Raw genomic sequence first — 23,848 nt, forward strand, 5'->3', positions numbered from 1 at the left:
GTACGTAGTGCAGTGCTGCCATTGCCGGTCGCGCCGTGCTCACATAGCGCTCCGCTCGCCCATCGTCACGAGCTGCGAGCTCATTCTCCAATTGAGTCGTAACGGCTCGTCGTATTGCCACCACGCTCCCGTCGATTGTCTGTTTTCGCATGCTGTCCACCGTCTTGCCCTCGTTGACGGCCACCGCCAACGCGTCTTTCTTGTACTTCGTGTCAACGTCCATCGCCACCGCCGCCAGTCGCTGGGGAGTCTGTCGTATCACCTAGCGTCGTGATCCCCCTACGCCGCTCGATCGCCGTTTTCCTGGAGCTTCTGTTCCTTGCTACGCTTGACCAGGTACTGATCATTGCGGGCGCGTGCTTCGTCGTCGGGGCACTCGCGTGCGAAATGCCCTATCTGGTTGCATGCGTAGCACTTGACTTCACCGATTCTTGGTGCAGGCGGCGTCGTCCCGGTGCTCGTTCGTGGCCCCTCGACGCCTTTGGCTTGGCGCGTCGCAGCCCTGGCTCGCTGAGCAGCAGTCTTCGGTTTCTTGGCGGGTGGTGGAGCTTGCACAACCTCCACCTCCTCGTCGTCCTCGCTCTCCTGCGCGTAGTCATTCTCGATAGCCACCGCCAGGTTCACCTTCGCCTTCTTGTCGTTCTTGGTCACCATCGTGCGCTTCGTCGCCGTTGGCGCAACTACTGATGTCGTCCGTTTCCGTGCTAAAGGCGCCCACATGTGCCCGTTCCACGCTCTGCCCTTCGGAGCTTCGCCCAGGCTAGTGTACTTGTTGTACACGCCGCGCGAGTTCGTGAAGAACGTGAGCTTCTCTTCCTCCGCCACGTCACACCCGGAATGATCGCCATGTGCCCAGTTGTTCCACTAGCAGGCACAACGTATGAATCAGGTGCGGTGACAAACGCTTGCCCGATGTTTTACATGCCTTGCGCCACATTGTCGATGGGGTCGTTGACCTCAGTGGCCTTGCTCACGGCCTCTTCCAGGGTTCTAGGCTTCGGCCTCTGTTTCACAAGGAGCCGGGTCGTCCGGTCCAAACTGCGGTAAAACTGCACTAACAACATGCGTTCCTTGATCCGGTTGTTGCCACACAGGTCACGTAAGGCGGCAGCGAAGTCCACGTACGTTTCTCCAGGCATCATTCGTCGTTGCGTAACACGCCACTCAGCCATGGACTTTTCCGACCGCTCTCCGTACCGCCGGAGAGGTGAAGACTTCAATCTTGTCCATGTCCTTTCACTGTCTCGTAGTTTGTGATCGAGCTGGATCCACCAGCGTGCCGCGCTATCTTGTAGCTTGTTTCCCAAGATGTAATACAGTTCTTCGTTCTTCCAATATCTACGTACTGATAGTCTTTCTCCTTCCAGTGCTAGGTCGACGCGTGCGATCCACGTGGTCACAGATGTCTGGGGCGTCGGCAAGAACGTTGGCAGATCCAAGTCTCGAATGGTGCGTCGTCGGTTGCGGTGAAAGTCACGATCACCAGTCATCGCCACGGGTTGGCGTCGTCCTCGTCGAGCACCACCATCGTCGCCGCCACCGCCGTCGGCATCGGAGTCGCCGACACTGTCGGAGCCGCCAGATGATTCGTCGACGTCACTACTGCTGCCTCCATCATTTCCATCTGGTACGCCACTCGTTGTCCAGCGGTTGCCGTAGTCCGTCGTGGAGGAGCTGCGATTTGGGTCGGCTGCCGGTTCCGCGAAGCTGGTGGACCTGCGGTCGTCCATGGTAGCCGTGGTTGCTCCGCTGCCGTCACCGATGTTGCGTGCGCGCCGTCTTCGTCGTCAATGGGAACCGGCATCGTTACTGCCGTTGCCGTATTCAGCTGATCCAGTCTCGCGTCGATTCGTGCCATCGTCACCGCCATTTGTTGCAAGGCAGTCGCCAGCGCTGCATCTGGGGCCATTGCGCCGTCACCGTCGTTGCCGCCTTCGTCGTCGCCGGCGAGTTCCAGGGTCGTCCGAAGCGTCACCTCGGCCACGATCATCGCTGTGGTTGCCCGGGTTATTTTCGTCGGCCGGGTCACTCTCCTTCGTTTCGCCGTCTTCGTCCAGACCTTCTCGTCGCTCTGTATCATGAGCGTCGTCGTCTTGTTCTTGGCCAGGCGCGTCGCCCGTCCCTGACTGATTCTCGCCTGGCTTTCGAACCATCGTTTCGCTTCTTCGCATACTGGTCGTCTGAGGTACCACGAGGACATTCGTCCGTGCCATTCCAGCGCCCTCCAGTGTCTCCAACAAGCGTGGGCTACGTCTCACTCGCGTTTGATGCCCCTATATGACGACCATGCAACGTGTTGGCGCCCCACACGCTCGGGGTTTGGTCGTGACTGTGCTGATGCAGTCCGAAGTCCGTCTGGCCGACAGTGTCCAAGCGCAAGACACCGCGCCGGTGCGTGCCCGACTGGCAGCGACACCTACTTTATTTAGACAGGCTAGATGCAGTATCAACTACAGACTAACTACAATACACGCCCAATTGTCGTGCACAACTTGAGTTCCGCTCGTACGCCTGCTCTAGCCACTCGGGTGTACGCCCACGCGCCTACCCTACTCGTCGCAGCCGTCGAGAGACTTGGAAGCCACGTGCTTCCTTGTTCGGCACTCCGTCGTCGTCCACGCCGTGCAGCCGTCCACTGAGGTCGCCAGTAGCCTCACGCCACGCCTTGCTTACCGTATGTTCGTGTGTCGTGCTCGTTCCCGAGCACACGTTTCGGATCCAGGCGGCTTGTCCGCTGGCCGTCTAAATCCAGCGTGAGCTCATCTCGCGAGGCTCGCTGAGTCCGGAGATCCCGGAGGTCCCGTAGATCCCGTGCAACAGATCCCGTCGACCGCGAGGCCGACCGGATTCATATACCACGCTGACGCCAGCTTCAACGCCGTCGGCTGATGTCCGTGCCACGTCTGCCATCTCGCACTCCGCCGAGACGCTGGCCTCCTTACACTACATTTGGCAAGATTAACGCTACGGCACGCAAGTTGCACCCCTAGTCATGTTTGTCATTGTGCCACTTATTGTTTAGCAGCACGAAAGCAGCAAAAGAATCATAGACGACGCAAAGCAAGTTGCAAGACAATCAATGCTAAACAAGGAAATAAGTTGCGAAGGCAATCAGTGCTCGGCAAGAGGGGAGCAAGTGCAATCACCAGCGCTGACCTGCCTCAGGAGGGTTAGCGCCGCTACTCAGCGTGTCAATGGCGTGCGGATAGTTAGATATCGTGCCAACTAAACTTATTGCTATATTTATTAAAAAGAACGATTGTTTAGTTTACTCACGACCGGTGGAGATGCTCTTAATTCTACTTCCAAAATACAAAAATCATCGAACTGCGAGTCAAGCGGGCCCATAAAGCCCGCGAACCAGTCGATGAAAGGCCCCTTCAGACAGACTAATTATGAGTATTTGTGCGCAGGCTAAATATGAAAATCATGATTTCTGTGACATACTACCATAATATTATAATAACGGATGTCACCGATTACAACCCCTTCACAAAATAGAAATCCGGTCACGTTTTAAAAGTTGGATCAGAAAATAGAAGCACTGCACAAATATAAACCCTTGGTATCGCACGAATGGCAGAAGTGAGGGCTTCTTTTTTTTCAGCCCGGACCAGTGGCACACGTGTCGCTGATTGAAGAGCTCAGTAACGCACTTGACGACGTCGAAGTCGTTGACGAGTAAGGCGAATATACATTTTGTTTCTAACAGAGCTCGCAAGCAGAGGTTCACGGGTCACTCTACCCGTCCGACTGGTTTGCTGATCTGGTATCGGGCACCCGCACCCGTCCTGCTGGTTCCTCCGTGAAGTTCGGGTACCCTACCCGTACTCGAAGTTCAAACAATAATAAATAAATAAATATAGCCAGTTATACAAGTAACCGCATGAATTATATGCAGACTGTGCGAAAAAAATATAAATCAATCGATCCCTACTGCGTTAACGCGTCTTGTACGCATTATCATGAAGCCACAACAAGAGATCAGCATTTGAACGCCATACAAGTACGTCGTCCAGCACTGATGGACTGTTGGAATTTCATGACTTGGACATCACATTCCTCGCTCTCGAGAACATGCTCTCTGACATAGCGCGTGATGCAGGTATGCATAGAATTGAGTGACCAACGCTCGCCAAATTAGGCAACGTATATTTAGCCATGCTGCACCACCACTGCAGCAAATCCAAGTTGTCTATTTCTGGCTGTGATAGTTTTGTTCTCCAGTATGTGTTGAGCTCGCGCTCTTCGGCGCTGAACGTGCCGTTGGATTCATCAGATTCTTCGTCGCCACTACCAACCCTACACAAATATCAAATCCAACTACCCCTGTTCGGAACGCTGTTTTTTGTCGCTGAGACGGCAGTGCTTGCATGACTTCCGCGGACTGGCTGCTGTCTCGCATTTCCAGTCTAATTAGTGTCAATATCTTTTGCTTAGCCTCTAAAATTCTCTTGTCGAGAGACCATTCTGGAACAGAGAGCTGCTTCATCAAACTTTTCACCACTATCAACATCGAGCTGTCCGGGGTAATCGTCTGGTTATCGACGACTACAGGCTCGAGGCACGGTCCATGCATTATCAGTGAGTACCGCGCACAATGGCTGGTTTCTTCCACTGCTCCAGAAGCAGAGTTGCCTGCTTAAGCAAAACGCGGATCAATTCGTCCAACAAAGGCTTGTCGATGCAGGCAATGTACGAAAGCTTGCTACGTCCCATCAAAAGGCTCAACACAGTGTCGTAAGATGCGGAAATGCTCTCGAATGATTTAAGGAAGGAGTTCCACCGGGTGACATTCGCCTTCTTCAACGTGATTAGGATATTCTTCTGTAAGCCGCTCTTCTTGAAATATCGAATGAGATCATTGCATTCTCTAGCAGTTTATACAACTTTGGCGCTTCGTCTTTGAATCGATAGTGGATCACAGTAACACCCGCGACGGTATTTGGCGCGTTGTTGGATAATGTGGTTATTATGGTAGTGATCTTGTGGTCCGCACAAGGCATCTAAATATACACTGTTCGAACTACAGTCGAACCGCACAGGTTGGATCCACTGTCGGTCACAGCTGTACATCTAGCCGTGTCGTATATTCCGTATTCCACCAAACTGTCAGTGAACAAGCCAAGCCGTACCTCGGCAGTGTGGTAGGGCGCTAATACCTTTTTTCACTTGAAATGTCGGTACATAGTACGAACTCCTTCGTCAGATAGTGAAACGTTATCGACATAAATGAACGATTGCGAATGTTGTCGGTCCATAAGTCGGTTGTAAACCCGGCGAAATGCTCCATACCGAGAACACACCGTATACCGCGTATAAACTTCGCGTCGCTTACCACTTGATTCCGGACGGTTTTTGGGACTGGGAGCAGGTGATCGATGTCACAGCGAAAATTAGACCTTAGTCCGATATCATACATGGTAGCGGCGAAGCTTTAAAACCATCATCCGCTAAAGCGAGAATGGACGGAGATCTTGAGAGCACATGTTCGCAATAGCTTTTGCTTTGCGCATTTTATCGGAAGCAGATACCGTTTTGCTCCCCTAGAAATGAGCCCATGGATTCTGAAGCAAAAATTGCTGGACAGGTGTGTTTTGATAGCGAAGACGTACCGTGTGCAGGGAGGAAGGCGTACCCATAAAACAAGTCTTGCAAGCCACGAAACCGGTGTCATGGGTATTAAATTCGATCCCCTTCGGCTTTTCATGAACTCGAATTAACCGCGACCAAACTTTCGATTGCGAGGACCAAACTTCTCGCAGCATAAATACAGGATTGTCGGGGTTTTGTTTCAAGTCTGGCACGATCGTAAATTTTACTGACTTCAAGGGGAGCTGTCGGATTGCTTCAAGTTTCTAGACGACTTCGACATCACCAGTATTGGCGATCTGCCCACTGGTGTCCGACTCCATCACTCTACAGACAACACAGCCCGAAATCCATGCAGTTAGTAGAAGCACTCTAAGCCGTACATTATCGTAATAACGGAGGTAATGTGACACATATTTCTTCACCTGCAATACAGCGTAGAGAGATAGAACGAGAACTGACTCTTCAAAAGGCTGTACGTTTGGGTCTCAGCCTAAATTTGGCCATCACGTCCTAGCCGGAAACGCCGGCAATGCTTTGCAACCATTTTGGGATCTATATCTATCCTACACCTACCGGGTCGCCGTACCCGCCCGCAATTGCAATCGGGTCTTACGGGTACCCTACTTTCAGGTGCCCGTTGCGGGCTTTGGTTTGTGAAGAGACGCAATACAGAACAGGCTTTGATGTACCCGTTTTGAATGATCGCAGGAGCTCGTTAAACACTTTGCTCGACGAGATAATATACACGATATTTGGAGTATTGTAGCAGTCAATATTGCGAAATAGCACATTCTAATCCGGTACATTTGTAGCGAAGGATTTTTTTTGCAGTTAGCATGGAGTGAATCTGAAAAAGTATTCTTTGTCGAGTAGTAGTTATTTCTATACGAGTGCCTCTTATTAAGTCACTTACCGCATTTTAGTAACTCTAGAAGCCCCCCTCCCAAATATTTGTGGGCAAAAGCAAATAGTGACCCGGGTGCTATTCGATGAAATCTGTTAATATCAGGGTTCCGGAAAACCCCAAAATTCAAGGATGACGGGGGGAGGGGGGGGGGTTCGTTGTTGTCTCTGGGTGGGTGGCTTTTTTTTACAGATAGAACATATGGAATTTGTCCTGTTAGGTACGATCTGACTCGATTAAGTTCGAAATTGAAAGGAGTTTGCAACGGTTGGTTCTGAAGGCTTCGTTCGGCTGATGCAGCACGAGTACGAACGACAGTGTTCTTCTACTCTGTCGGATTTGATTTCGTCGCAGCTGACTCCCTGAATTCAAGTCTTCCCCAAGCTACACTCGATCATGACATCCAGCAACGACACCCCCGCTTCGCCCTCTTCAACGCAGCACAATTATCCTGCTCCATCCATTCTTCGCCCCGGTCGCAAGCTAGATGCTGCGTGGGATAAGGTTGACATTGACCCACAGGGGGGTGTATGGTGCAAGAAGTGCAAGGCGCCGCTTCAAACCACCGACCGTAACCACGTGGAGCGCATCAAGCACCACCTGTCAAAGCGCTGCACCGCTCAAGGAACCACTACCCTGATTACGGACACGTATCGACCCCGAATCAAGTCCGAGCTGACCAAGAAGTTTCAGGAATAGTTGGCGTGGTGGGTGTATAGCACTGGGATGGCCTTCTACAAGATCGGCCACAGGAGCTTATTGGATGCCCTGCAACTGCTGAATCCGGGTGTTGAAGTACCAAGTGCTGACCAGCTGTCAACGACACTACTGGATCGGGCGTACACGAAGTCGCTGAAAACTATGGAAAAATCGCTCTCCGGAAGAATGGCTACGCTCGTTTCGGATGCTTGGACGGATATTAACGGGCAACCTGTAATGAATTACGTGGTTGTGTGCGGTAAAAACACCCACTTTCTCGAGTCCGTCTACACTGGTGCACGAGCACATGATACCGAGTATCTTACAGCTGACATTGGACGTGTCATCGCCAAGTACTCCTTCCTCAAAATTGGTGCTGTTGTCACGGACAACACGCGTGCCAATCAAGCGACTTGGAAGGCCCTTAAAGCCAAGTTTCCCAAGACCTCCTTTCACGGGTGCGTGTGCCACGCAATGAATCTTTTGGTGAAAGACATCGTGGTGAAGCTCAAGTGGATGTCAACGCTTCAAGATGGGTGCAAGCAGCTGGTTGTATTCTTCAGGAAGCATCACAAGATGTGGACATCGTTGTCAGACCAGCTGAAGGCTAAAAAGCTTCGACTACTGGCGAAACCTGGTGACACCAGATGGGGATCTTTACTGGAGTGATTCAACACGATCTTAGCCGCCGAGAGTATCCTGTTTTCATCGGTGTCTGCAAGGTTGTTTCTCGCTGGAAAGACGAAGAAGCAAAAGAAGAAGCATCGCGAGGTCTACGATTTGGTCACTTCCGACACCTTCTTACCTCGTCTCAAGAAGGCCGTGGCTGTACTCAAGCCCATTGGAAAGATACTCAAGCGGTTCGAGCGGAATGAGACCCCACTCTCCGAAGTTTATCACGAATTCTGTGAACTACCGTCATCTATTGAAGAGGCCGGGCTGACAGCTAGTGACACGAATCCAGTCAAGGCTCTGATAGAGAAGCGTTTCGAATTCGTGTACGGTGAGGCTCATGGCTTGGCCTATCTCCTAGACCCACGATACGAAGGCGTGAAGTTGGAAGCCAAAAGACGTGGCGACGTCGAGAACTCTCTCTGTCAGTGGCATGGCACGGATGACGAGGATGCAGTGATGTTGGAGCTGGCTTCCTTTAACCGTTACTTGCGAGAGCTCAAGGACTCAACTTCAAGGCAGTGGATCCTTCTCCGTGATGGGTAGCTTCGAATCTTTGATTTCTGGTGTAGTTTGTCCCAATTTCCACTGCTACAAAAGATTGTATTGCAGGTGGTTCGATGTGCTCCATCCAGCGCAGCATCGGAGCACAATTTTTCGACGCACGCCTTCATACACTCGAAGCTACGCAACCGACTCGCTCCAGTCCGTGTAGAAAAGCTGGTGCGCATCTTTTTCAATGCCAAGAACGTCAGCGATGAAGATTTGGAGCGCTACTCACACCTTGAAGATCTTATGCGGGATTGCGATGACGAAGATGAGGATGAAGTTGGTGACAACAACCGCAGCGACGACTTTGTTTACTTTTAGGGTAAGAACAGTTTGATAACACGACTTTGGTAAAGATACGTTTATTGACTTTTGAGTCACTAACTTCCTCGACTTATCCAGGTTTCACAGTAGTGATTTTGCTCCGTACACCGGGGTGGGATATGCCGATCAATCGTAGCGAACAGAGTTCACGGACCGAACGTTGCAGAATGCCATGGCTCAACAGCCCCCTATACCATACTAAGCGCGCAACCAACGACTGCATGCAATGTACCGAAGTACTGCGGGGTTTGTGTGCGAATGTTCACAGTGCTTCGGCCCGTCGCCCCCTTTGCAGAAACAAGGAAAATCGATAATGAATACAGGATGCATTGGAGCCATTTCAGTTCCTTCGATATTCTTAGCCAATAATGTGTATGTTTCCCAAAAGCAAACAAATGGTGTTTCTTATAAGTCTTATCCATCTTATGGCGGTCTTATCCATGCTTTCAGTGGTGCATATGGTAGGCGATGGGTGGGCCAACCAGTAGCGGGTGGTTTCGAGGATTGCGGGTGGGTGGATTTTTTTTAAAAAACCTAAATCGCCTGCCTCACAGCTGCTCGGGGTGGGTGGGAGGTATAAACGGTTTATTCCCAAGCCAAAAACCCACACCCGGAACCCTGGTTAATATAATATCGAAGCATGAATTAGTCTGAGTCTGGGTCTGGCCGTGGGTCTGGTGCTGGTCGGACTGACCAGGAACCTTACCAGACTCGCAGTTGATCTATTTAAAACCTAACCCTGACAAATCAAAACTACAAAATTTATAGTTTGCAAGTGTTTCGTATGTAATACTTGCAGCGCGAAGGTAGTAAAGTTGTAGGCATGTGTGCGTCGTTGCCACTAACCCCTTCTAACTTGTTTGCCTATTTTACAATGAATTATGTAGATATCGAGCCATAGGGCTGGCGCCGCAAGTACGGCGCGTCTAAGTCGCATGGAGACGTCTAAAAATAAAAACAAGTGTAGTAGATGTAACTATACGCAGTGTGTTGCTTCCGTTTTGGAAGAGTTAACGCACGGAGGTCGCGCATCCGGAAACTTCTAACGATGTAACAAGGCTAATTACTTTATTTTTTCTGCTGCCTCAGCCCCCTCGGCCGTCGTACTGCAATTTCACGCTTTCGCTTTCACATTGAGATCCACCACCTTGTCGACAACGTTTCCTTTGTCATCGACGACAAAGTTTCCTTTGTCGTCGATGGTGCGGACGTCTTTAGTCGCGCTGAAACGAATATTTTTCGCGTTCTGAGGCCTCTTCACCTTCACAGAGGATGCAGGGCTCTTCCTGAACGCATTCAGGTAGTCGAACAACAACTTCGCCTCGCTTGGGTGGAAGATATCCGTCTTTACCTTCTTCTGGATTTCCCCCGCGTTGAGATTATCCCACTTCTTGTAGAGATCGAGTTTAAACTCCTTGTTCTTGATGGCTTTCTTGACGTCCCTCTTCGAGAATCCGCTTGAATCCAAGCCAATCAGTTTTTTAAGCGTGCTGCCAAGGACTCTCTCTTCGTCACCAAAGTCATCTCCAATTTGCTCGTGGCTCCGCAATACTCTGCCGGTTTTGACGTATTTTGCGCCAGTATCATCAGAACGGGCAGGCTTCGACTGATCAGAGCTGGCCGACACGTCACCACAAGTTGCAAGTACAACGGCGAGAAGCAACAGAAGGTAACTTCGACGCATTTTTGGTTCTTGGACTAAAACGGCGACACTGTGCTTAACGCCTGGATGCCAAGTGGGGTAATGGGCCAGAGGAATTCGTTGACTGTGGAGGGTTTGCAAACATCACGCTGCGCGATGTGATTACGCTTCTACTACAGTTATATTAAATTAATAAACATGACCTTTCGTTTGCGGTCTTGATCGTCAGGCTGCGAAGGCAGATCTCACCTTGTATCCCAGATGTAGCTCTTTAACCAACTACCATCAGCAGAAATCCACTTTTGCAAGGTTCTGCATCGACGGACGACCCGGAAGTACTGGAATTTCGGATTAATAATTAAAAGTTATGATGACCCGCCAGAGACGTTGCCAATCGTTTTCTGTCTGACGGCGACAAAGTTGACAAAACTGTGTTTTAGCTACCAACTCAAGACTTGCGAATCCATCCTGTAGAGCGCGTGGTCGTTGAATTCGAACCAGCACTCGTTAAAATCGGGGCCGCCACGCAATCAGTGAAGTATTACAACCCCAGGATACTGGCACCGCTTACACTAATCTTATAATAGAAGAACATATTATGTTCTACACATGTTGGTAAGAGATTGTACGCTGCGTAGCAGCTTCATACACGTAAATGAAGTAGGATTTGCGAGTCACTTCATTTATATTAATGCCAATTATTAGTGATTCAAAGTAATTGATAAGTTGTATTCCTCGGACACCATCGTACCAGCGAACTCGTGTTGACCGATAGCGGTACGTGTATGCTGGCAAGTCAAATGCACGTCATAGCTGTACCGACAGTTCAAAACCACTTTCGCGTCCAGGTCCGTGAAATAGAGGGTCGCCGCATCTTTAGTTACCGACTGGTCACGTTGTTCCTAGAGCAAACACATGTCCTCGACTGTTCCTCGCAGTCCTCAACGCCATGCCGCCACCGTCGATACCTCGGAAAGTTCGCCTACAGCTCATGAGCAGTGCGAGCAGATGCGACGCGAGAGTGAAGAACTATGCTTTCTCAGACAGCTCAAACCAGCTCATGGGAAGGCAGTAGCCGCGCTGAAGATGGCAACCGAAGCCTATGGCAAAAACTCGCTGCGACTCGTGCCCTTTTACTTGGTGCTGGTCGATATTTCACTGCGCGAGAGGCAGCTGAAGCCAGCAGAGGAAGTACTGTCGCTCGTGAATTGGCTTCTAGTCAAGGATCGCAAGGCTGGTGCAGACAACAATGCTTCGGGGATTCTTTTGGGAGCCGCGGCGTCCTTGCCTGAACTACCGGAAGAGATGAAGAACCTCTTCGTGATCCGCATGAACAAACTGTACAGCCTGCTGCATCTCGAGTATGGTGCCTTTTCCGAGAGTCTACAGCGAGCGGCGCACGGAGCATACCACTGCTCGTTGCTCTTTGGCCCCGACCACCTGTACACCTCGGAGCTTTACTTCTGCCTCGGTTTGGCCTTCCATCGTATGCAGCGTGCTGCTGTACGACAGCAACAAGCCCACGCCCAAGTTCAAGGACAACAAGAGTCTTCACAGCACCAACGCGATTTACAACAGCGCAACCAGCAGAATGACAGCGCGTTGGCGATGCTGGACAAGGTGGTGGATATCTGGTACCGCTTCCTGACTAACCCGCCGGAGGACACGGCTGCTTGGATGCTGGAACATCAGCGCTTGCGCATCCAGGAGGCCAGCACCATACTGCAGCAGATAGTCAATATCCGCCAGAATCTGCTTGGAGCCAAACACGTTGCGACGGGCGAAGTGCTGTACACGCTGGGGCTGTTGTTCCTCTTTCTGGGTGATCACGGACAGGCGAAAGCGTTCGTGAAGCAGGCATTGGACATCTACGTCGATGCACTTGTGAGTTTGCTCTATTACTCTGTTCCACGCGTTACACAATGTGAATTGATCGTGTTCAAATCTCGTGTTGCACATTCAACACAGGGACCCGAACACCCGTCGACCGTGGACGTACTCGGTGTGCTCCACCAGTTGGACGAAGCCGGAGTTTAGCTCACCGACACAGCCTAGGAACTTCCATTGGTGATTTCCTTGGCTGCCTCTACTGTTGCGTTCTCCGCTTCTGCCTGCTTGTGCTTGTGGTATGTGATAGTGCAAACTCCACGCTCGCTGGGCACGATAGGCTCGAACGGATCCGGACTCTCGAAATACAGATCGCCGAACTTCTTCTAATCAATAGCAAACACAAGCCAAATACGCTTTAGCCTCTTTATGGATTCCGGACAGAATGCATCGTGGATACGAACCTGGTCTGTTGGTCGCCCGCGAAGCCAAATTCTCCAGGCATGCAGCATCATGCGTGGTGCGTCGTCCTCCTGTGAGCCGTAAGTGGCATCACCCGCGATCGGAAAGCCGTGGTGGGCCAGATGAAGTCGGAGTTGGTGTCGGCGGCCATTCAGCGGGCGTAGTAGTACCTTCGTAACTGGTGCACCGTTGTACATCGCATGACCCAATACAAACGCGATCGTGGTGGACTGTTTGGCTGTAGTGTTGGTCTCGGTGCCCACCTGCATCCTGAAAACCCCCGTACTCCGGTGAGGCTCAATAATCGGCGCGTCAAAAATGTATGCCACTGGCTCATTCTTCTCATCGTTGTTTTCATGATCGAGGCACTCGTATTTGCGCTTGCGAGCGAGGCGGACTTTTTCATTGCTAAGAAACTCACTGAACTCGCGCAGAAACCGCTGTTTGTCTGCCTTGGCCATCTCACTGTAAGCATCCTTCTCCTCCTGGGTCAATTCGTGCCACGTCATCTTCGTGAATGCTAACTCTGCTGGTGTCAGTTCACGAGCACCCGCTCCAGCGCTCGTGCCTCGCACCTCCCCTCTGGAGACACCTTGGCTTTCGCGCAGTAGCTGCGCTTGCTTCATAGTGAACAAATTTGGTCCATGACGCGCTCCGCGAGGGTAATCGGCCATTTTCTGATGCTTCCTCGTTCCGCGCTGCTGATTCCTCAGTCGCTCCATCTCCTCCATGTCCTGGATCAACAACCCCAGCTTCGAAAACGTGCAGGCCTTGGCAGGCGCCCCCAAACTGTCGACACTGTCCGCCGGGTTGAACGGAAGGTGGCCGCGCACCACCGCCAAATACTCCTTCTGCACCTGTTTCTCACGGAAAAGCCGACATCCCGTCGCCGTAGCTCTGAATGGACCATTCAAAAAAAAAAAATCATTAGTCGATCCCCCAATTCCAGCCCCCAACTTCCCCCACTCACTCTTTCGTAGCTCCGACCACCAACACCCCCGACGTAGCTGCAACCACACCACCACCATCCCGTCAGTCCCTCCACCTGCATCCTCTAAAAACCCCATCCACCGTACCAAAGTCAAGTTGGTGGATCCACCGGAACTTGGGCACGTCCGGGAAGTCCCTCGCCAGCTGCCACCATACAACACAACACAAGACCCTGTGTTAGTCTCTCTGCACCACACCCAATTAGCTGCGGAGCAGCGACCCACCGCCTTTTCGAGCGTCACGTCGAACGCTCCGTCCATCCGCTCGTCCGGCCCCTTGTTGAGCACCACGAAGTGCGGGTCCCTGCTCAGAACGCGCAGCTGCAGCTGCTCAAGCGTCCTGGGACCTCCTCGGTCGTCATCTCCGCCGCTCTGCGACTCCTTATTAGGGGTCGAGGCCGTCTGGTCTCCTGGCAAATGGCTCTGGTGCCGTCGGACTTTGGTCGCCAAAGGGTTTTCGGCGATTGCTGAGCCCCCCGAGGCGCGGTGGGGGCTGGAAAAAGACGCAGAGGCAGAACAGACGCCGCTGGAGTTGGAGGGGGCGCTCATGACGCGCCACGAACGGAGCGGGAGACGGCACAAGCAGCGGGACATACAGCCCAGCCGAGCTGCTGGTGGTGATGTACGATTAAATATCGTGTGCGAGTGGTGTGGTACAGTGCTAGGTTTGTCGAGTACCATATTGATGGTACCATTTATGCGCCTTACTTTTTTTTAACTTAAAAGTACTATGGTAAAAACTAGGGGAAATTAATGAAATATGCCCTCAGTAATTTAAACGATTTTAAACTTTAAAAAAATCAATGAGGGTACTTCGTTAATATATTGGGGGAATTTCATTACTTAAGTTTGTTTTACATTATGAAAGGCATTTCATTAAACGTTTAAATTACCAGGGGTATTTCATTCATTTCCCCTAAAAACTAAGCGTGCTTGGGAAATTTAGCCAGCGGCGCAGGCGTGTTCCCTATCGCAGTTGTCTCTAAACGTTTCCCGAGCTCAACCAACGAAATCCGCACCGACGACGTAATGGTCCTGTCGGCGCGAACTATAGTGAACAAACAATTAGGACATGTTTGAGCCCGCTGATATCAGGAAAGTCATGCCTAACACGCGGTTCCCCATCTCTTTCCAAGCATCGCTGAGGGATCGACGGAGTCTCAAAAATCTATTCCCACAAAAGGCCAACGAGTTGAAGCGAGTAGCACTTATATTCGAAAGCTATTGTTCAACCATGATGCGGGTAATCAATGGTGTGGCCTGTCATTCACTCTTTCGCAACTTCGCCGCCAATGCATCTCTCTGACCTGTAATACAGCAAGAACCTGCTGTCGATGTCGACCTACCTATCAACACAACCGCAACCGTACGTACGTACAAAGTACTTCAAGCCAGGTAGAGTGTTGGCAATACTTGTAACGGTAGTGCCATGCACGAAAATCTAGCTGCTATCAAGTTTGCTCGAGTTGACGTGCTTCGGTACCAGTATTTAGTGAATTATGCAGCAAATAGTCTCTGTTCAGGAAAGCAATTTCAGCCCGGGGAGCATGATGCAAAATCCTGGGACAGCGCTCTTGTAACTTCCCGTCGTTTCAGTCCCAGATCTCTAACCAACTAAAACGATTTCAGCTAACATACTACTTAGTATGCGAGCTGAAATCCTTTTACAGTAGTTTTACAGTTGTTAGTTAGTCGTTGCTGTTGCTTATCTCGTCGCTACAATGCCTGCGTAAGAATGCAATGGAAATATGCAATAGATATGTCCCACTTGTATGAGATCACCACATTTCATCTCTGCTTATTCGGTCTCTTGGAGCGTGGCGGATGCAAGCAGTGGCGCAGATAACGTATGCTCGGCAGGCAGCATAGCCTTCTTTTTGCGCTCAAGTGAGTTATCCGCGATCAACGGGGGCGTGTACAGTCGAAGCAGAAGCGACGAAATCACCACGGACACGGAGGAAAGAGCCATCGCAGCACTGGCGAACATCGGTGGAATACTGAAACCAACAGGGTACAGCACACCGGCAGCCAGTGGAATCAACAGGCAGTTGTAGCCGAATGCCCACACGTAATTTAGCCGAATTCGGCTAAAGATTGTGCGGGATAGGTGCAACACCGTGATGACATCGAGCAAGTCGGACTTCATGAGCACCATGCCAGCAGTTTCGACTGCGATCTCGGTACCGCCGCCGATGGCAATTCCCAAGTTTGCCTGAGCGAGAGCTGGGGAGTCATTGATGCCGTCGCCTACCATGGCGACAGTGCGACCCAGGTCCTGCAGTTCCTTTACCTTTGAAGACTTCTGAGACGGAAGCACGTCGGCCATGACGTTGCAACGTCTCATTCCCAACTGCTCAGCGATCGCGAATGCAGTCCGTGCGTTGTCACCTGTGACCATCCAGATTTCCAGCCCCATCGTTCTCAACTTTCGCAGAGCCCGAACTGCCTCCTCACGTGGGGCGTCAGCCACCGCAAACACCGCGCTGAGTTCCCCATCGACGCCCATGTATATCGAGGTTTTCCCGGCGTTCTGAAACCCGATGATGGTTTGCTCCAATGCGATTCTGTCCAATCCATCGATGTCATTGTCTTGCATCCAGGTTTTGTTGCCAATGATAACGTTGCGTTCGCCCACACAACACGACATCCCCCTCCCTGAAACTCCACGGAAATCTGTCGGTTGTTCAAGAGACAACGACATCGACTTGGCGTGATCAGTGATGGCGGTACCTAGAGGATGTTCACTTCCAAGCTCAGCAGAGCCAGCAAGAATGACTAACTCCTCTGCGCACATAATGCTGTTAAGCGTATACACGTCTGTCACAACAGGTTTCCCCACCGTTAACGTGCCAGTCTTGTCGAAAATGATCGTGTCAACGCTGTGCGCAGCCTGCAGCGGTTCACCACCTTTGATCAAGACCCCGTGCGCCGCCCCAACACCCGTCCCAACCATGACAGCAGTAGGTGTTGCCAGTCCCAGTGCACAGGGACAAGCAACGACCAGCGTTGCGATCCCGAAGTCCAGCGCAAACACGAATTTACCGTCCGAGTCGGGAATCCAATGTTCAGGGACGACATCCCGAGCACACAGAATATACCAGACGACGAAAGTTCCCAGCGCAAGGCCGACTACCACTGGAACAAAGATGGAGGAGATATAGTCGGCGTAGGCTTGAATTGGTGCTTTCGAGGTTTGCGCGTCCTCCACCAGACGAATAATCTGGCTCAGCGCAGTGTCATTGTCCATGGCCGTGACTTTCATGTGGAATAAGCCGTCCGTATTCAACGTTGCCCCCAGCACGCGATCACCAATGAGTTTCTTTATGGTCTTGGACTCGCCGGTGAGCATGGATTCATCCACTCTTCCTTCACCGTACACGATCACACCGTCAGTCGGAATCGACGAACCACGAACAATCTTCAAAATATCTCCACACTGCACTAATTCAATCGGCACTGCACGCTCTTCGCGGATGCTGGATCCATCTGGGCTGAATATCAATAGCGTCGCCGACTTCACTTGCAAATCCATCAACTTGGTCAGCGCTGCCGACGTTTTCCCTTTCGCAGTCGCCTCCAAAAGCTTCCCAATCACAACGAACGAAATCAGCACCGACGATGTCATGAACATATCCACATTCGCGACGCCCGCGTTGTCCAGCACAATAGCTCGGACTATCGTGAACAACCCATAGAAGTAGGACACATTTGAGCCCATTGATATCAGGAATGCCATGCCCAGTACACGGTTCTTCATCCCCTTCCAGGCGTCCATGTGGAATCGCCGAGCTGAGTAGAATTGAACGGGGGTCGCGAGAAGAGCTACGGCCAACGCCTCCCACGAAAGACCAGGTAGGCTTTCCGACATTAGCCCGTGTTTCAAGCGCGTGATGTTCTCAAACACCAGCATTATCAGTAGAATCGGGAGCGTGAAGGCTAACGCAACAGAGAAATCGGCGCGATACCGCGCGATCTCTCTAATGCGTTGATCACCCAGAGCGTGCTGCGCCTCGGCCCCGGACACGAATGATGCCTCATACCCAATGTCTTCCACCGACTCGATAAGAGTTCGAATGCCAACCAAAGTCTTATCAAAGCGAATGACAGCCTTCTCAGTAGCCAAGTTAACAACGGCGAACAGCACGCCATCCGTGTTCTTCAGCATGTTTTCGACTGCGTTGGAGCACGAGGAGCATGTCATCCCCCCGATCAAAAGTGTTGCTTCGCCTACTTTGTTCTTCTCATCCCCCGACATGCACGAGGCTTGATACCCGACATCTTCCACAGATTCAACAAGCTCTTGAACACTCACGACATCCTTGTCAAACTGCACGACTGCCTTCTCTGTCGCAAAGCTCACAGACGCAGATATGACGCCCTCTGTTCGCTTCAAAGCGCCCTCGACGGAGTCCGCACACGAGCTGCACGTCATGCCACCGATCAGCAACGTCGCTTTTACGATCGCACTCTTGTCAGCCTCATCGATTAAAATCGAGATTTCGTCCGAGATGGTTTCGCCGTTTTCACGCAGCGTCTTCTTCTGCGTAGTATCGGAGCTCTCCGAAGTGTTCACGCCGCTTGACAGCGATGTGTGAACGAGTCGAGCGTCGAACCTGGTCCCAGCACTTCGGACTACCTGCAGCAGCTCTTTATCGTCGAATTGCTTGTCAAGAGCCACGTCGACAGATGCGGTCTTGGCAGCAAAATCCACCGACACCGCCACGACTCCTTCCGCCGCACTGAGAGCTTGCTGCACCTTGCGCGCGCACTTCTTCGCACAGCTCATGCCTTCAATGACAAGGACAATTTTGCGCGTCGCCCCAGTCGCGGAGTACTTGTCCCCGACGGACTTCACCGCAGCAACCAGGTCGGTTTCGGTGAGCTCGCTGTCTGTCTTCACGAAGACGGTGGCCTGTTTGGTCTCGAAGTCTACCGTGGCGTCGGTGACCCCCTGCACGGCCTTCGGTGCGTCTTGAACCTTTCGAGCGCAACTCCTGCAGCTCATGCCGGTGACCGTGAGGTGCACGATGCGGCCTCCGTTGTCGAGACTTGGTGGAGGAGGCAGCTCTTGATCGTCGCCGTTCCCAGCCGTCTTCATCTCGAGCTTGTGTACACGGATGCAAATTGTACAATGGGGAGCGGCTCCGCTACCGGCGACGCGGAACTGGGCCAGTCCTGCGCCTTGACCCGCAGAGCTGACCGGGTCAAGTTGACCCGGTATCACCTGTCGGTTCACGTCATCGAAGACGTCAACACGCAGAAAGAGCTTGACAAGAGTGGGATGCGGTATGTCTGTGACGAGGCGCTTACACAGTAGAGGGCCCCGACACGACTATCAGAGGCTTACGTGTTTCGCCAACCTGGGGCACGGCAACACGTCCAGCATCAGCGCTAAAGACCATGAAACAACCAGGAGGAACAGCAAGCAAGTCTACACGAACAAAACCGATGTTTAGCAGCCGCAGGTGGGCAACGAACCTACTTTTCCTGACCGAACCAGCTCATAACGATAGCCGGTCCATGTCGCCCGAGACTCGCCACAGCTCGTCCAGCGTCTGGAACTCGTCCATCTTCAGGTCCGACAACCGGCCGACGTCGCCAATCTCGTTCAAAAACACATCCAGGCTGCCTCGGCCCAGGTTGCCGCCATTGCCGGAGTTCCGCAGCCGCCGAGCGGCCGACGCGCGAGCAGCATCGATGCTGAGCCTCGGCTTGACCTTCTTGAGCGACGGCTCGTTCGTTCTGTTGTCACCATCGTCATCGGTGTCGTCGTTAGATTTGGTGGAGCCTGCATTGCTGCTGGGCATCGGCGGCCTCTGGCCTGCTTGGAACCTCTGCGCGAAAGCCGCTGCCGGGTTGAAGGGCTTCTGTGGGCCGGCCTGGTGGTGCATCCTGCTACCACCCTGAGGTTGCTCCTTGCGCTTCTGCTGATTCTGCTGCATCTGCATGAAGGCAGCCACAGGGTTGCTGTTGCCAGCAGAAGGAGACGCCTTGGCAGCTTGACTGCGAGCAAACATAGCGGCTGGGTTGGCCATGGGGTGGGAAGAAGGCGCGTGCATTTGCGCAACTCGCGGCTCCTCCTCTTCCTGCACACCGTTCGACATTGGCCGCTTATCCTGCGGTCGGTGAGACGACGGAGGCTCCTGCTCTGGATTGGGCTGGTCTTGATCGTGAGCAGGGATATGCCGTTGGGCATGATGCGGCTGCATGTGAGGCGGGATAGGCGGCGCCCGATCCACGTACTGGTGCGTCTGCTGGTGTCGTTGGTGTTGTTGCTGCACGAATGCAGTTGCGGGGTTGCTCATACCATTGTTGTTGGAGAGCATCGCGTTGTCCGAAGATGGCCCACCGTTCATGTGTTCCGATGAGCTCGGCGTTGGTGGCATGCTATAGTTGTAAGACATCATCTGCGGGTGCGGCGAGTGTTGTGACATCTGCTGAGGCTGATGAGAAGGCGCCTGTGAGCCGCCGTACATCGCTCCTCCCGATCGGTACGAGTTCATCGGTGGAGCGGCGCCATACATCGGCTCGTTGTTCATGTTTCCACTGGGCGTTGAAGATCCCGTGGAGTACATGCCGCCGTTCATGTTGGAGCCATACCCTGAAGACTGTCCGTGGTAACCCTGGCGGTATCCATCCTGATGCGAAGGCGTTGTTGACATTCCGTTGGATGACGAGTTTGCCATGTTAGGCCTACGATCGTAGTCTTGCGAGTTATTGCCGGGCATAGACCCTGACGGGGGCATCGACGAGTGGCCGTAGCCATTGTTCATAATGTGCTGCTGCATGGGAGGCTTCCGGTAGTGCGCCATCGTGGGGTCGTATCCGCCGCCGCTCATATCGCTCGTGTACATCATGCCGTTGCCTCCCATACCTCCCATCATGTTCATGCTCGGGTGATGCTGGCCGCCCGCCTGCATGCTCCCTGCCGGCACCACGTGGCCGTTGGGGAGGCGCACCATCTGAGCTCCTTGCTGCTGCTGGTGCATGGAGAAAGCTGCCACCTCGTCGCTTTTGACCATGCCGCCGTCGAATCCGGGTCCCTGCTGCATCATTTGGCCAGGCATGCCCATGACGCCCTTGGGGGTCATCTTGTTTTTGTCGGCCTGGCCGCGCCGTCCTTGCCTGCAGTAGATGAACAACAAAAGCGCGTCAGCGTGACGTCAGCGTCATTGCGAGCTGCAAACTCCGGCATCACACACTCAACGCACCCCTTGCGCACTCTGCAGAGCGACTTCCAGCGGATCTTGACCGCGTCCTCCGTGCGGCCGGGCAGCATGGCCGCAATGGCCGACCAGCGGTTGCCGAGCCTGGCCTGCGCGTCCAGGATCATGCGGTCCTCCTCGGGCGAGTACTCGCCGCGCACGATGCTCGGGTCCAGGTGGTTGTACCAGCGCTCGCGGCACTGCTTGGACGTGCGGCCGGGGATGCGCGTGGCCACCTGGCCCCAGTTCTTGCGGCCCTCGGCCACCAGCTCCTTCAGCAGCTCGTCCTCGTCGGGCCGCCAGTGGCCCTTGACCAGGCCGGGGGCCAGCACCTTGGTCCAGCGCTGCAGACACTGCGTGTGGTTGCGGCCGGGCACCTCCTCGGCGATGGACTTCCAGTTGCGCTCGCCGTGGCGGCCCACGGCCTCGCGCAGCTTGTCGTCCTCCTCCTGCGTCCAGCGCTTGGGCACGGCCTTGTCCTTGGTCTTCATGATCTGTGGCCGGCGACAAGCAGCAGCAGCAGCAGCAGCAGTAGCAACAATAACAAGAACAGCTCTGTCAGCTCTACTCGGCCGGTTCTACATCTCTACAGCCGACGTACGTCGTGCTGCTTCTGGCGGGGCACGCCCTTGATCTCTGTGAACACGCGCTTGCTGCCGGTGGCCGACGCCGGCTTGCTGCCAGCGGGTGTGGGCGCCGCTGTGGGCGCCTGGCCGTCGGCCTTGGCGGCGCTGCTGGCCTGGCCCTCGGTGAAGAGCAGCTTGCCGAAGTCCGAGATGGACGAGCGGCCCTCGGCCTCCATGGGGAAGGTCTCCACGAGCTCGCCCATGAGCTTGGAGATGGACTCTCGGCTGACGCTGATGCTCATGGCCGGCCTTGGCGGGGGATTAGAAAATGCGAACAGCCAGCGCCCAGCCGACAGAGACCGGCAGGAGCTTCACTCGGTCGGCGCCGTCAAATGCAAAGGCAAATGCTCGGATAAGGCGCGGCCGGGGCACAATGCTGCAACAGGTGACGCGTGTGGCGGTTGGCGTTCGCTCCTTTTCCGCCGAACGTCGGAGTGCCCCGGTTACCCGCCGACACAATCCGGCTCTCTGCGCCAGATGTACCCCCGAGCGTACCCCCTCTGTACCCCTCGCCATACAAACCCAAGAGCAAAGGCAACCGCCAGCTGCTTGGACGCCAAGCGGATAAGCAACAGCCAGCTCTCCGTATATGGCGCGGCGCCGCGCCGTCGGGGGCGTTTTCGTGCTTGGAGCGGTCACCATGTGATCAACGCGGGCTTTACAAACGCGCATCAAAGGAGTGCCCACTGGTGTTATTACTTTACCTTTTACTTCGCTGGATGCTTCGGATTCACCGACGATTGCAACATTTGAGTGCCTTGTGTTTTTTTTTGGCAGGTGGTGGAGGTCAGGATTATAACCATGAAACTGGCGATGGTGATGTACAGGATTACTTAGGTACATGTAATCGTGGACGAGCGATTCCGCGGACTCTTGTGGGGAGAATTCTAGAAGATTCGCCTCGTGTGGCTGTGACTTTATGCCAGGACTCTCAATCATACCGGTAGACGAATACTCGTCTAGGCATTAGTGTACAGTAGTATTGTACAGTGGGATATGTATTCTTTGGCCAGACACCCGACCCCTATCATTAGCTTGTGCACTTGCTCCATCCAATCCCCACTTGTTTAAATAATTTGTGGATCGATGCAGCATTTCAACCAATCCTCGCGTTTGAGGGGTAGGTTTGTCTTGTGTCGACTTATTTCCTTTTCGCGCAAATAATTGTCATATCATCGAAAAAGCTCAATTTATACACCGAAAATATACAGTTTCAGTATATTTTCGGTATTATCTAAGTATTAGGAGTTTATCGGTAGAGAATCGATTCTTACAGGGAGAGGATGAAAGCAAACCCGCCAAATTCGCGGCTTCATATTTGTAGATGCGTTTGCTGCTCGCGCTTCTAGGTTCACTGGATAGACCTCCCTCTCCCAGCTATGCTGTGAGGCTAAACACATCTTCGTATCTTCGTAGCTACCGTATTGCCTCAGCGGGTCACTTTCTTCCACTTCGTAGCAGCCGTTTGGGAAATCCCCATTTACGTCCGTAATCTTGACTGAAGACATCCGTAGAGAACCGTAATCACCATAATAGAAGGCTTTGTGATCCAAACGTACCTTGTGATAAAACTCGTACTGTATAACAAGCACAAACCGCTATATTACTTCTACAATCCTTTCGATAGATTGGTCGCAGCCTTCGTGAGATAGATACCTAGAGTACATTCGAATGTATTTGTATTGACGTGCTGGTCCGTCACATCGCTACGAGTACATCTAGCAACGATACCATTGCATGATAATGTATACATGGTGCATGTTGCATACACACTACAAAAAGGTGTACACTAAAGGAGAGAGAACCTCTGTGAGGTGGAATAGTAGGGCGGGCGCTGAAAGAGCACCCTGCAACCGCGGACTTCCTCTCCTGTCATGGGATACGTCTTCACCGTTGGCAAGCGCTTTATCAACTTCCTGTTGTGTAGTTCTTAGAACGGTACCATGATTTCCTTCTGGTCTAAGCGTTCCGTGGTTGGCTGGCTACCTTACTGCTACTGCGGACAGTAATTTAACGCTACTTATTAGTGCACTCTCCTGTTAAATACTGTACGTATTCTGGAATTAGTCCAAAATTACGGACGTAATTTGGAATTTCCCCCGGCGCTTTGGGGATTTTTGAGGGCCGTGACAGCCATCCCCGTGAGCCGGTTTCATCTTCGATTGCTCTAGCCTTCTCCATATATAGAGCTTACTCTTCCTGAAACAACACTCGAATAGTGGCCTCTACTGGGCAGCATCTTGTTATTTCTATGTAAAATGACCTAACCCTATAGATTGATTTTCACGCGCCATCGGTCGTTGATTCCGTACGAGGAAGCAACTTCCTCATGGTTGAAACAACGTTTGGCGTTG

The 23,848-nt window shown here is 52.6% G+C and overlaps 7 protein-coding genes across 8 annotated transcripts; 3 read left to right on the forward strand and 4 right to left on the reverse strand.

Annotated features, from left to right (window-relative positions):
* Positions 1-6,895: 6,895 nt before the first annotated feature.
* Positions 6,896-7,198, forward strand: IUM83_02745 (transposase; the record flags this gene model as incomplete). Its single annotated transcript, XM_067926689.1, has 1 exon — positions 6,896-7,198. One exon carries the CDS (start codon positions 6,896-6,898, stop codon positions 7,196-7,198), a length of 303 nt encoding a protein of 100 aa, XP_067784297.1.
* Positions 7,199-7,225: 27 nt separating this feature from the next.
* IUM83_02746 (Transposase) lies at positions 7,226-8,416 on the forward strand (the record flags this gene model as incomplete). The annotated part of the gene is made up of 2 exons (XM_067926690.1): positions 7,226-7,656; positions 7,921-8,416. 2 exons carry the CDS (start codon positions 7,226-7,228, stop codon positions 8,414-8,416), a joined length of 927 nt encoding a protein of 308 aa, XP_067784035.1.
* A 1,441-nt stretch (positions 8,417-9,857) lies between these two features.
* Positions 9,858-10,427, reverse strand: IUM83_02747 (putative secreted RxLR effector protein; the record flags this gene model as incomplete). The annotated part of the gene is made up of 1 exon (XM_067926691.1): positions 9,858-10,427. One exon carries the CDS (start codon positions 10,425-10,427, stop codon positions 9,858-9,860), a length of 570 nt encoding a protein of 189 aa, XP_067784296.1.
* An 873-nt stretch (positions 10,428-11,300) lies between these two features.
* Positions 11,301-12,422, forward strand: IUM83_02748 (Mitogen-activated protein kinase 3; the record flags this gene model as incomplete). The annotated part of the gene is made up of 2 exons (XM_067926692.1): positions 11,301-12,269; positions 12,354-12,422. 2 exons carry the CDS (start codon positions 11,301-11,303, stop codon positions 12,420-12,422), a joined length of 1,038 nt encoding a protein of 345 aa, XP_067784013.1.
* Positions 12,423-12,436: 14 nt separating this feature from the next.
* Positions 12,437-14,212, reverse strand: IUM83_02749 (RNA pseudouridylate synthase-like protein; the record flags this gene model as incomplete). The annotated part of the gene is made up of 5 exons (XM_067926693.1): positions 12,437-12,598; positions 12,677-13,571; positions 13,645-13,681; positions 13,751-13,808; positions 13,889-14,212. 5 exons carry the CDS (start codon positions 14,210-14,212, stop codon positions 12,437-12,439), a joined length of 1,476 nt encoding a protein of 491 aa, XP_067784290.1.
* Positions 14,213-15,461: 1,249 nt separating this feature from the next.
* On the reverse strand, positions 15,462-18,761 carry IUM83_02750 (putative copper-transporting ATPase; the record flags this gene model as incomplete). Its single annotated transcript, XM_067926694.1, has 1 exon — positions 15,462-18,761. One exon carries the CDS (start codon positions 18,759-18,761, stop codon positions 15,462-15,464), a length of 3,300 nt encoding a protein of 1,099 aa, XP_067784060.1.
* A 403-nt stretch (positions 18,762-19,164) lies between these two features.
* Positions 19,165-21,736, reverse strand: IUM83_02751 (uncharacterized protein; the record flags this gene model as incomplete). 2 transcript variants are annotated; one of them, XM_067926696.1, is made up of 4 exons in its annotated part: positions 19,165-20,788; positions 20,875-21,362; positions 21,470-21,517; positions 21,578-21,736. In XM_067926696.1, 4 exons carry the CDS (start codon positions 21,734-21,736, stop codon positions 19,165-19,167), a joined length of 2,319 nt encoding a protein of 772 aa, XP_067784061.1. The 2 variants fall into 2 exon arrangements, with proteins under 2 accessions (XP_067784061.1, XP_067784062.1); XM_067926695.1 differs by having other exon boundaries at positions 21,470-21,736.
* Between the last annotated feature and the right edge of the window lie 2,112 nt (positions 21,737-23,848).

This window comes from Phytophthora cinnamomi (genome assembly GCF_018691715.1).
Source record: "Phytophthora cinnamomi strain GKB4 chromosome Unknown Contig92, whole genome shotgun sequence".
Lineage (NCBI taxonomy): Eukaryota > Oomycota > Peronosporomycetes > Peronosporales > Peronosporaceae > Phytophthora > Phytophthora cinnamomi.